Source organism: Chaetodon trifascialis, chromosome 15 (assembly GCF_039877785.1).
Source record: "Chaetodon trifascialis isolate fChaTrf1 chromosome 15, fChaTrf1.hap1, whole genome shotgun sequence".
In the NCBI taxonomy this organism is placed as follows: domain Eukaryota; kingdom Metazoa; phylum Chordata; class Actinopteri; order Chaetodontiformes; family Chaetodontidae; genus Chaetodon; species Chaetodon trifascialis.
In genome coordinates this window covers 21,479,312-21,492,447 of record NC_092070.1, presented here as the reverse complement: position 1 = coordinate 21,492,447, position 13,136 = coordinate 21,479,312, and the positions used below count along the sequence as shown (strand labels likewise).

General features: G+C 49.3%; 1 protein-coding gene across 9 annotated transcripts in view; it reads right to left on the bottom strand.

Moving 5' to 3' along the window:
- arhgap23a (Rho GTPase activating protein 23a) overlaps window positions 1–13,136 on the bottom strand; it is a 59,653-nt gene that overhangs the window by 20,266 nt on the left and 26,251 nt on the right. For 4 of the 9 annotated variants that reach the window (XM_070981923.1, XM_070981927.1, XM_070981921.1 and 1 more), the window contains exons 1-4: window positions 9,628–10,810; window positions 3,081–3,278; window positions 841–865; window positions 372–464 (exon numbers count right to left, since the gene is read on the bottom strand). In XM_070981923.1, coding sequence (XP_070838024.1) covers window positions 372–464; window positions 841–865; window positions 3,081–3,278; window positions 9,628–9,861 — 550 coding nt within the window. In that variant the 5' untranslated portion in view covers window positions 9,862–10,810. Of the gene's footprint in view, window positions 1–371; window positions 465–840; window positions 866–3,080; window positions 3,279–9,627; window positions 10,812–11,307; window positions 11,372–13,136 lie in introns of those variants that run through there. The other 5 variants (XM_070981920.1, XM_070981922.1, XM_070981928.1 and 2 more) reach the window with 3 other exon arrangements.

The following is a 13,136-nucleotide window of genomic DNA, read 5'->3' as shown; positions in this document are numbered from 1 at the left end:
AGCACTGGTTTGGTCTGTCTGAGCTGCTGGGAGTGGACCGCTGCCCTGCTAAGACAACAAGACACAACAGGAACACCTCACCACGTCTGTCACATTCAAGCGCACTTTAATTTTGAGTTGTCGTACAGGTATCTGTGCTATATCACCCAGTGAAGTTCAAAAACAACACTTTTTCTTTTTTTAATGATGGAAAAAGTACATTATTTATATAATGCAGTGTTTTCCCGAATTCCTGATTGTTTCCCCTCTCTGAACCTTTCATATCACTGTGCATCTGCGCCTGTCTGCAGCGTCACATGACCGGAGCTCTCCCAACGGATTTCCAATGCAAATCAGGATGTTAACGCTACTGCACCATATGCTCCCTTTACCTGTGCACAAGCCCGCCTGGTGGGCCGGACCTTTCTCTCTCACGCTCTTCACAAATATGGTGTCCATCGGCTCCATTCGACCTTTCTGGTACCCTGGATGGCAGAAGACAAAGAAGAAGAAGAGTCTGCTTAATTGCCTGCTTAATTGTATAAATGTAATATTGTTCAAATAAATAGAACAAAGCTGTAGGCTGCTCCTCCTGTTTAAAGTGAAAACGTTTTGAGTACTTGTGTTTATGACTTTCCTGTTTTTTTCACATTAATACTAAACATTTACTGTGTACAACTGCTCTCAGAGTACTTTAGATGCAGTGCTGCAAAGTGTCCTGAAGGGGGCGCAGAAAGGCTGCAGAGCAGAGGTGACAGGGGTAATGCAGGAGGTCCCAGCTCATTACATCATCACTTATCTCACTGTATAAGGTTTTAATCTGATGCCTGATGAGAAGGAGAAGAAGAAAGAGCCAATTACCTTTTCCGTTACCGTTCTCCTCGTCCTGCAGAGAAAAGACACAGAATTACTGCTCAAATTCAGGTCGAGTCACTTTTATCCATAGACAATAACCAGTGTAGAAAGGCAAGAAAAATACCTGCAACAGGGAACTTTAATGCAACAGTAAAGAGGTGTGATAGATGGACATGTGACGGTGAGGGGTAAACTGAACTGTGCACATAGAGAAAGGCTGGATGAGGAAGTTTCAGGACTGATAAGAATCTGTCTTACTCTCGCTGTCCGGAGGATTATTACTTTACAGCATCCTCATGAGCAGAAGTGCTCGTGCTCCAGGTTCAAACACTGAATTTTCAACACAATCCAGGTGAAAGTCTTAACTTTTTGCCAAGAAAGCAGAGTTTGTCTTTTATTCTACTCTGGTGTATACCTCCATCTCCATGGACACCAGACCACAGGAGAAGTTTAAGTGTGTCATTTTAACCTGCAGTGAGTCTTTACCGGCTTCCTCAAATGCCAGTGACTTTCCCGGCATCCCGAGCCAAACCTCCTGACACGGTCCTGTTTGCTTTTATGAGCCTTTAATGTTGGAGTGCAGCTGCAGCGCAGACACTGACTTTCAGGTTAGACGGTCTGTCAGGTACTCATGACGTCACGGGAAGCAAACACACACACAGCTGCCAGCAGAGAGGATGGCGGTGGTGAGATTTGATAGCTGCAGGTTGTCTGATCACGTCCACACACACATGCGCGCACACACACACACACACACACACACACACACACGCACACACACGTACTAAGCTGAGTGGACAGTTTGGGGTTAGGGGCACGGTGGGCTGACTGCTGCCTGGCTTTATGCTACGCTGAGTGGGCTCATTCCTGGCTCTGCAGACAATGGTGGGGGGTTTAGAGGCAGAGAAAGGAGAGCTGCCGACCCCAGAATAGAGCTCCGAACTGGGGACACTCAACAACTGACCAGCCCCGGTCTGAACACATCCGGGACTGAGGAGGAAAGAGGGAGGTGGGCACAAGACTCGGGTCCAAAACTGTGCACGGTGGGTCAACGCCTGCACCTTCCCGTCCCTGTGCGCTGCCCGCTCAGTAGAGAATTAATAAACTATGCAGTATCTGTTTCACCTCTGCATCATCTTTTAATCCGTATGTACAATAAGATGGAGGAGAAGCCCTCAAGACTGAGCGCCACAAGGCTGCAGGTTGGTGCAGAAATGCAAAGACGCACAGAAAATTTAAGTCTTTTAAACGTTAGATGAGCGTCAGAAGAAGGCAGAGAAGATCACGCAGGAGAAGAGTCTGAATCTTTCTTTTAGATGAAATAATTGAAGACTCTTGAAGACTTTCAGGACCTGCAGACACCATGAAATGAGGGCCCAACTGGGTCATGCACCCATTAGGCCTCTGATAATTGGACACTATAAGGGTAATTTGGGAGACTTCCACGAAGGCTCTTCAGTTCAGAACGAGCAGCTCTGTGGGCCCAATTGTCCCAAAACGCCATGTGACCCTCGAGGCAGAGGAGACGAGGACAGAACCGGGGCCAAAGGCCAGCAGTGGGCCTATTGTCCGGGGCCAGCCTGGTACGGCCTGCCTGCCAGAGAGTGGTACCAGGCTAAGACAACAGATCTCATTCAATCTGCGCTCCTATCTGCAGCTGCTGGTTGGTGGGGTGGTAAGAATAATAATAGAGGTCTTGTTTCAGCTGGCTCACCCCACCCCAGCCCTCAATTTCACATCTGGAGCCGTTTGCCCCCACACCTCAAAGAGCTAAATAACCACTCGCTCACATCGAGGCTGGTTCCAAAACAACAGAACAATCCTGAATTCACAGAGGACTGAAAACAGGCCTGTGAAGTGGCTGAAAAACAATCAGGAGAGTTCAAACCAGTCTGTCTCGCAGGGGACGGAGACGCTCTTCATATCCTTCAAAATATGCATTTTTCTTGCTGCTGTTGCTCGTTCCTTTAAAAACCCTTCAGCGGTTTGTTCAGTCTGTTGTCTCCAATCAGCTCAGCTTCTTTTCTCTTTCTGTCTCTGAGTTCCTTTCGCTCAGCTCAACCTCGCTCACTCCAGCATCAGCGCCTTTATCTCCAGACTCAAACTGGCTCTGACTTGAGTTTTCAAAAAAACACATTTTAAATGATGGCTGGGATGAAATGGAGAACACGTGTGTTGGAAAAATAAACACGGAAGCTGAATAAAGGACTTAACGGCACTAAATTAAAAGAGGGAGCGGGTCTCACCTTGAGGTTGGTGTGCAGGGCGGACTCTGGAGGGTAAACGATGAAGTGGCGCAGTGTGAAGCCGAAACCCTGGGAGTTCTTATGGAGAACCAGCGTCCGGGGACCCTTCCAGCCCACCCCCTCCCTTCCCGGCCGGGTCGCCATCGGCGGCCGAGGGTTGTCACCGGCTGAGGAGAGACCATCCCTCCGCCCCTTAGCCTGTGGACACAAACAGAGAGATTCAGTGAGATTCAGGAGGGTTCATGTGTATTTTATGATTAGGTTCGACGGTCAGGGTGTCCAATCTTAGCTCTAAAGTCTGCAGAAGTTCATCATCTAACACAGTTTTTCCTAAAATCCTGATGAGAATCTGCTGTTTTCTCATAATCAGTACCAACGCCGGACAAAACATTCCAGTTTTCCAGATGCAACACACTTTAAGATTCCCTGGAGATGCACGGACATCAACCCTCGACTGCTGAGTCAGGTCAGTCCTGCATGCCAGCCCGCCTCAGAACAACAGCTCACAACCTGGGGGGGGGTCCACTATCAGGAGGGGCCACGTCTGGACGGGACCAAGGAGGGAATGTGGGGCTTCGTGCAGTTGTGACCACACCGACTTCGGTGTCATCACATTAAGAGAAGGTCCAGGAGGAATCTGGAGAATAAAGGTCGATTTCCAGCCGCTCTCTAAATATCTCATTCCTGAAGCCGAGTCAATAAGCCCGGCTAGTTCAGCTGACAGACACACGTGAGAACTATCACCCCCGTGTTGCCCCGAAGACCCACATCTGTCAGTCAAACACAATCACCTGACCAAACAGGCGGGAGCGAAGAGGAGGAGGAGGAGGAGAGGGGGAAACCCTCACGTCACCTCTGAGGTCAAGTCTGCTGTGGTTTACTTATCTTGTGCAGCATGTTCACTATCAAACATTTCTCGGTTTAAGTGAACTCTCTGAACTCGTCCTGTCTTAAAGGAACAGATCATAAATCGGAGAGACAGCTCAACACTATAATCATAAATGTGTCATCGAACCCAGACCGTCAATCACTGCGCCGAGCTCGCGCTTTAGCATGCGCAGCGCTGAAGCTTACAGGGTTAAATATACTCGCAGATCTCAGCATGCATGTTAAATTCTCTCATTCTGTAAATGTGCTGGTGATAGACACTACTGTCCCTTAATGCAACGCACAATGAGAATGGATGAAGCTCCAGAAACATCTTGAAAATGACAAATAAAGCATTAAAACATTGGAAAAGTGCGTTCTTTGAATGAAACAGTTTGTAAATTTCTGTCTTTTTGGCAAAAAAGCCCAAAAATTAACTGGTTTTAGCTTCTCACATGTCAATATTTGCTGGTTTTCTTTCTTGTCGGAGCAAATCAGTCATTTATGTCAAATATTTTCACTATTTTCTGAAATCTTCAAGACTAAACGATTAATCAAAAATAATAGATTGATCAGAGATAAAAACAAGCATCAGTTGCCACTCCTGCATACAAACTTGCAGAGCTGCACATCAGTATAGATTCACAGCATGTTTTTAATGGGATCGGTGCAGTTTAAGCTGCTTCAAAGACGGATGTGAGTAACATCAGTGTGTAAAAACAGCTTTCACTGATTAGGGCTCGCTACAAACAAAGCAGATTCCTCCGTCATGATGCGCTCGTCTCTGATCTGACACACCACCTTCTCTTCTGGTTTAATCTGCCAACAGCTCACAAGGAAAAGGTTTAATAACCCAGTGATTCAAACTCTTCTGTTGACTGCTTCAAGCGTGAGAATGTGGGTGATGTTAGCGGGCCAGAGGTGAACATGTCTAGACTACGAAACGCACCCCCCCACGTCCCCCTTCTGCACACAAACACACACTGATACATAACAAACACGCACACACACACTCTGACCCGGCAGGCCACACAACAACAGGAAGTGGCGGGCTGGAGGCAGGAAGTGCGGTAGCGTTGCGGCGCGGGATAACCAGATGCGCCTATAAATAAAGCCCCCTCTCCATCGTGGGGGCCCTCGCTCACTCCTCTTTCTCCTTCCTTCCATTTTCCTTCACGCGCCTCGCCTCCCTTCCACCTCCTCTTCCTCTCCCCGCATGCATTCATGGAATGGAAATCCGGACATTAATGCACATTTTCTCCCTCTGCTTTTACGCTCCATCCGAGGAAAAGGGGACCAAAGCGAAGTTTGGACGTTCAGATTTCTTTGTGAAATGTGTGTTTGCGTTTGTAGCCACACGTGGGAGAAAACCTGAATGTTGTCTTTGAGTCCAAAGCGTCACAAAGCTTCTTCTGAAGTGTGAATGTTTTGCAGGTTGGGATCAAAGCCTGGCTTTAGTCTGGCAGTCTAAACAAGGTAAAGCAACACCTGCTATTTTCTCAAAGAGGCGAGCATCGAGGCCTATTGTGTGGCACGAGAGCGACGTAAAGAAGTGCGTGAGGAGGGAGGAGTGTTAAGAGTGTCAAATAAAAATGATAAAGAAGAGGAGAAGGCCAAAAAAAAGGAAATGAAAGGAGGAAGAGCCTGAGTGAATTCCTCAGAGGGAGCGGTTTGGCTCGGACATGTTGAAACACACACACTGTAACTGGCAGGAGGTGAGAGTGAATGAGAGGAGAAGGACGAGGAGGACGGAGAGGAGGAGGAGTATCGGGCCCCAGCGAGGGACAGGCTCCAGCACGCCGGTTTCGACCGCATGGCCCCTCCCGGCGCTGGGAATACCAAACCCTGTGATTACCCAAAACACACAGGGTCTGACTGGGTCTCCGAGCCAGCGCTGTTTCCCACTCTCCCGCTCGGGACTCTGTGGGACGAACGTCTCTGCTCGGCTTCTGCCGAGTCCACGCTCCACCTTTTCCCCCTGAAGCCACAGATAAATTGTACACTTGTCACCTCGAGGCGACCGGTTTGTCCTCTTCAGTTTAGTTTTTAACGCAGAAGCGAAAAAAGAAAAAGCTGATCCAAACTTGCTGACACGCTCTGTCCTCTCCAGGCAGTTGGACACTTAACCAACGAGGCACTTGGAAAATTTTTTCTGTGGTTTTCAGTCTAAACTTGACTTCCTATGCAGGCTTAGAGCACAGACAAGGGAAACCTCGCTCTTGTTCTGCTGAGAAAAGAAGACTGTTTCCTATTGGGAACTTATCCTTTTCTGCCACTTTTTGCCTGAAACCAGGACGTGTTCTCGCCTGCTGTCGCCAATTACAATAACCAATAAACTGAGTGTCCTTCAGGTGACGCAGAGCCTTGAGGGATCTCATTACCACCTGAAGATGATGTCATTAAAGCTCACAGAAAAAAGCCGCACTGTAAACGATTGTTTTCGAATGTGTTGCGCAGCTTGTAATGGCACACGCCAGCTTCCTGCTTTGAGGAGGTGTTTAGTAGGTAAAGTGGTGACAACACGCTCAGCAGCACGTGCTTCCCTGTGGATATCTCCGCTCCTGATTTCAATTACAGAGCATTTCATTAAAGGGAAACCGGACCGACTTCCAACCAGCTTTGCTTCATTACAGTGTGGGTCGTACATGCAAATGAGCATTTACTTCCCTCCACGTTGCCTGAACCCAGAGCTCGGCGCTCGTTTTGCGTCACCCCGTGGATTTGCCCCCATAGGGCTCCACACACAAAGAGTACAGAAGCTGGATCCCTCCCCCTCAGTTTGACAGAGGGGCCAGGCCGCCATTGCTAGAAACCAGACGAGCCAAAGCCAAGCGCCACCAAACATCACATTTAGCGGTCCGGTGCCGCAGTGCGTTCTGGTTGTTCTACCTTTTGAGAAAAAGGGAACACTGCAGTTCTTTCTCCATGTTCTCTGTGGTCACAAAACACACAATTTCAACAGTACTCCCATCTTTCTACTCCATAGATGTTTTATGACTGTCTTTAAAGTGCTGAAACGCTTCTTTAAGGTGCACGACTGAAAGGACAGAAGGTAGGAGGTCCGTCCACCTGAGAGGAAGACAACATAGCCGAAATTTAGAGCTTCATCAGCTTTGTTAAAATATATAAAAATAAGTGATAATCTTTCCTGAAATCTGGTAAAACTGGCTTGTCTGTTGGTAAGAGGCTTTTCTAGGACATGATGATACTGTCATCATCATCATCGTCAGCAGCAGCGTACATGTTGGTTAGCGCACACGCTCCTCTCCTCAGTCCATCCAGAGGTAAAGCAGCACGGAGGAATGTAGCGGCTGTCGGGGAGCCGGGCTCCTGTTAAAACCCCAGCAGGGCAGAACAATAATGCTCTTTTAAACAGCTGAGAGCTGCAACCTGTTTGAAAAGTGGAGCTTTACGGACGTTACAAATGCTGACGAGCCTTTAATCCTGACGGCTGTCTGCACCCGCAGCCCTGAGCCGGGCTGCCAAGAGGGAGCAGGAGAGGGACGGCGGGAAGCCCAACGCGTCCCCGTCTGTCCTGGACTCACCGGCCACACGGAGAGTATCCTCCACCTCTGCAGGTCTAAATGCATCCTGCGTCGAGATGCATGACGGGTGTGAGAATATCCTAAGCGACTCCAAACAAAGAACACAACCTGCCCGACAAGCGAGGAGCGAAAAGAAAGAGCAGCACAAGTTCAACTGCAGCACGTTTGATCTACATGAGACGGTGTTTCATGGGCCATGCATGTGTGTGTGCGGGTTTGCCGTCACCTAAATGTCAATATGAATGTAGTATGTGTGCTCAGAAACCAGTTCAACCCCATTGTCAGTGTATCTAGGCCAACAGGTGACGATGATGCAATGTCAGTTAAACAGGGTTTTCTACCTGAACAGCAAAACATATTGTACTTCTCCTTTGTCTAACTGACACCTGCCTCGCCGCAGAGCTGTCCGCCAGTGGACTGTTTTATAGACATGATGGTCATTTGAAGGGAGACCAGCAGGAGGAGGAGGAGGAGGAGGAGGAGGAGGAGGGCTGTAGTTTTAGAATAACTTTACAGGATGACTCGGGAGCTCGGCCGGCAGTTAGCAGTTAAAGCATGACGTGGGTTCAAATGTGGTCTGGGACTTTTCACCCTTCCCGCAGAAAGAGTTTAGAAAGTCATGATTTACACGGGACAGGGAACATTTCAACGCTCTCAGCAGGACGGCGTCTTCGGTTTGTCTGTCACATAAAGCTGATTTACTCTTTACATTTTTTGTAACCTTGCTGACATTGAGGATCCGCTTTGCGCCGGCTTGTTCTTCTATATCCTGCGAATTCTTGTTTAGTTTGATTTTTAATCATTTTTACAAATGAAATCACAGCAAAGGAAAATGAAGATTCATGATCTGAACTGGCTTCATCAGTGTGAGACAGTGTTTGTCCCAGCTGTGCCCATGCAGCCCCCTTATCCTCCCCCACGCTCACATTCCTCATTGTGGCATTTCTTAACTGTGTCAACGAGTCAGGGGGTAGTAAACGCAAATGCCCACACTGAAATGAGACCATGTGGGGAAGCTCTGCCCTGAATTCTGAGGGCATTTGGGGGGAGGGGATGCTCAATCGCACAGCTTCCACAACACCTCGTTAGAAGTGGCACTTAGCAGCCCCCTTCGTCTGTCTTTAGCCAGTAATTACAAACCCCTCTGAGGAAGGGAAGCGTCAACAAGCCACGCGAAGAGAAGAATGAAGCGGCACAGTTTCCATATTTACTCATCTTTTTAGGGTAATGTTTAGCTCCAGTGGATAATTCGGCGTTAATATCATTGTAAGAGTGTTAAAGTTAATGTGATGAAATGGTCTTTAAAGAATTGCCTTGTGATGATCACCGGTCACTCGCTCAATGTTTGCACACCTTTGTTTACCATTACGTCACTCAACGAAAGCCAGAGATGCTGATCGGACTGAACTCCGTCCCATCACAAAGAAAACCTGCCGAAAACCAAAAAATCGGAACCATCTCAAAGCCACATGCGAGGCCACCAAAGGTAGAGTAAACAAGCCCGGAGGTAAGAACAGCTGATTGAAAAGCAATCAGAACGCGGAGCGACACAAGCCAACGTCACATCGTTTCCCAGAAGGTCTAAAAAACAGGCACTCTAAAAAGGCAGCGCGACTACCTGCCCGGAGACACTGAAATCTGTCAGCAGCTGAGTGGTTAACAGACTTCAAATGACGGGCTGACAGCTACACGGAGCCTCTGCTGACATGAGTGACTGAAACGATCCCACACGGCGGTTTCTGGAGAGGATCCTGCTGATATCACCGTGTGCCACAGAGATTCCCGCAGGCAGCGAACGATGCTTTCAATCGTCATCTGGGTATGTGAAATATAGGAGCTGCTCACGTGGTCTCAGGCGATTGATCGACTGGTTGATCCACACAGACTTCATCAGCAAGAATTTTAACAATCAATTGACTGTTTTAACTAATGCGTCACATAAAAATCCCAAAAATCTGAAGGTTCCAGCTTCTCCAATTTGAGGATTTTGAGCATTTTTCTACCTTATATTACATGAAACTGATAAAAATCAATGATTATCTCTGGGCATCGTCCAGTCATGTCACTGTAGCTGCTGACTGATGCTCTAAATCACTGACTTGGTGTCAGCTCACTAGAGGAAGACCTCTCCTTACCCTGGGCTGGTGGAAGCTCTGCCTGTACCCAGCAGGCATGGCGGGCGGCGACACTGAAGCCGTGGCGCCGCGGAGCACCGCCAGCCAGATGCAGCGAGGTTCGGGGGAGCTGCAGTCCACCCCCACCGGGTTCTGGAAGCTCCAGTCAGACCCGGCCGGCGCAGGGCATGGCAGCATAGCAGCGGGCATCGGGGCGTGGAGTTCGCTCAGATCCGCATCCCTCACTGCCCACATGGGCCGCTCACGCGCTCGCACGCAAGGTCGTGGACGAGGTCCAGATGCAGAAGATACAATCAAGTGAGGAGAAGATGGGTGGTTTTAGCAGAGCTCACAAATCCTCTGGGATCCTCCAGCCACTCAGGAGTCTGATCTTCCCGTCTCCTGGCTCCAATCCATCGCCGTCAGCGCCGAGCCTTCAGAAAGTTTAATCCCACAAGTTCCACATCACAGCCTGTCGCTCCTGACCTCCGGGAATCGGCCCTCCACGGCTCCCTCGCACACATTCAGACGCTCTCAGAGGGGTTCATCCAGAGGAAGCAGACGGCAGACTCCTGGGCAGCAGATGGAGGAGTGTGTGTGGCGCAGGGATCAGAGGTAGGTCTGGTTTCACTACAGACACACACACAGAACAACTAACAGCGGCCCTCCCTTCGGTGTCCGGTGATGTTCTGCATACAAAGCCACTCTGTCCACCCCCAAAACACACACTGCTGTCCCAGAGGGCTGGATCCTCTGTCTCTCCTCCCTCCCACTGCCCTCTCTCTCTCTCTCTCTCTCTCTCTCTCTCTCTCTTCTTTTCTTCCTTCTTTATCTCTCCTGCCAAACGAACCCCTTCATCTCGCTCTCATCTTTATCCTAAACTCCGTCTATCTCGGCACACATCGGCTTTTCTCTGCTGCTCTCTCTTCTTTCCTCGTTTTTGTTCTTCCAAACAATCACTCACTCCCACCACACCAACCGGTCCGACAGTCACCGGCAAACAAACAACTGCGCCGTACAGTAAACTGTAGTTTAATCCAAAAACGCTGGACATCACTGAGAACAGGCGGAGGAGAGGGGGTCCTGCTCCAGCAGTTAGCAGCCCAGATGGAGATATCTCCTGCAGGCCGCCGCTGATAGGCTAAATCCGCTGTAGATCTCTCTTGTGCCGCATACGGATGAAGCCTGGGGGCCGCACGTGTGCTGCATGTGTGCGCGAGCGACACAAACACATCGACAAAGCTGTGATCCCGGCGCTAAACTCCACAAAAGCCGGCCCTGCCTCCGCCACCTCCCCTCCACGCAGAGGGGAGGCAAACAAAAAAAAAAGAGAGAGAGAGAGAGAGAGAGGGAGGCCAATTTCCAGCACAAAGAGAAAAGAAAACATTTGCCTTGCTGCTGTGTTCACTGTTTCACTCCCTTTCTTTTTTGCTTAAGAGGGAAAAATATAGACGAGGGAAGATGATAATGAGAGAGAGGAAATGGAAAAAGCTGAAGGATAAAGAGGAGAGAGCTCTCAAAATAAAACAGCTGCTCCTGGATGTCAACATGACCTCTCTGTCAAACCTGTACTCCCTCACACAGTCGCTCCCATTCACAGGATCCACCCAGACAGTGACACCTAAGCACCACGCCGCTCAATCAGCCAGGAAGGCGACCCGCTCCCCTCCCGCCCAATCGCCCACGCGGCAGAGCTCTCACCAAACAGCCGGGCGTCCACGATTGGAGCGAGAGCGGCAGACAGGTGACCATGTTGTTGCAGACGACGTTCCCCTCCAAAGCTCATCGCTGTTAACACGCCAAACATCCGTTACCAATGAGGTCGGACAGGTTTCACCTGCCGCACGACGGGCAAGTATCAACTCGAACGGCCGCCGTAGACACAGAGAGCGTACCCTCTGGATACGCCGCGCTTTGCAGAGGAGAACACACACTGCAGGCTGGAAGAATCAAGCGATAAATCAAAAGAAAGGTGATCTGAGGGCTCGAGAACATCAGGCATCACCACGCAAATACCTGCTTTCATGAAGAGCGATCAATTATAAGATGGTTTGAGGATTCAGGCTTAAGAGCTGTTTTATTTCCTAACGTGCTGTCAGTTACTTTAAAGCGCTCCTCCTGCACGGTTATTAATGTGGGGGAGTCACAAGACTTTAAGAGGCAGGAGAAACGACTTTGTACAACATGTCGTGTTTTTAGGAGTTTACAGCTGAGCGGGCGCGCTCGGAGGCGGGGTCACAGAGAGGAGGGGGGCTGGATGATTGTTCAAATACAGCAAGCATTTTCAGAGAGCCTCTGCTAGAGGGCATGATGCTGTCGCACTGGGTTATACACATGAAAAGTGACAGAAATAGTTGCACGAAAGCCACCTTAAATCCTGTCAGGCTCCGAAACCCTGACTCCTACATTTCCCATACTGCAGCTTGATAAGCACATTTCATTCAGAGTAACGCCCATGTCATTAAAACTCCTTGACCCCAGTATCCAACACAGACTTTCCATCCAACACCGACTCCAATCAACCCTGATGACATCAGTAGAGGTTTTAAAGCGCCCCTTTGTGTCCTGGTGTGAAGTGTTTTACCTCAAGTTTGCTAACATCAGCTAGCCATTAAAAGCTACCGGCCATACCAGACCAAGTAAGGCTGGAGCAGCAAAAGCCCCGAGTGTACTGAATTAAGCCATTAAGCCATTTTCATCTGCAGGAGGAACATTGTGTTGTTTCTCTTTTCAGAAGTTATGTGGAGTCGCTTTAAAGGCCTTTTCTGCTGAAATAACAGACTAGGTTTAGGTGGATCTGCAATCCGCTTCATCCCCGGTTTAAATAGTTTATAGAGTCTGCACACACTTTCACTAATACACACACACACACGCGCGCACACACTGTTTATGTGTGAACACAAAGGCTGCTTCTCCCGTGCACGCACGCACACACAAGCACAGGCCACATGTCCCACTGAGTCACAGCTGAGTATAAATACACAGGGCTATGTAATTAGGGCTCCTCGTAAAGTCGGGAGGCTGCGGCTGTGGGGGGTTTCTCTTCTCTCTCTGCGGTTCAGACCAGGTCCGACGCACCGCCAGGCGGAACCGCCCTGTGGAGAGGAGCGGATCACCGGCAGGAGGAGGAGGAGGAGGAAATCACAGCCGGCTGGCAGCAGTCGGATCATAGAGTATCTCTGATGGGTTTAATATCTGAAAATACACAAGCGCTCCGTTTCACAGTGGCACCGCTGAGACGGGCTTTCATATCACATTTTTCACAATAACAGTTGGTTTTGGCAGCGAGGGAGCAGGGCCTAATTTGGAAACAAAAGGTCTCTGTCTGTCCAGCGCCCTCTCTTTCTTTCTCCTGTCCGTGAACCAGAAAAGAAGAGGACGAGCGTGAAGAGCTGGGGGACAAAAAACGAGAGAAAAGAGAAATGTGCAAAAAGGCGCTGAGTTACAGTTTACGTGGAGGATACGCATGAGGAGTTGTGACAATAGCACCCCTCCCACCAGCGACCCACGCTGTGTGCTGTTTGGCTGAA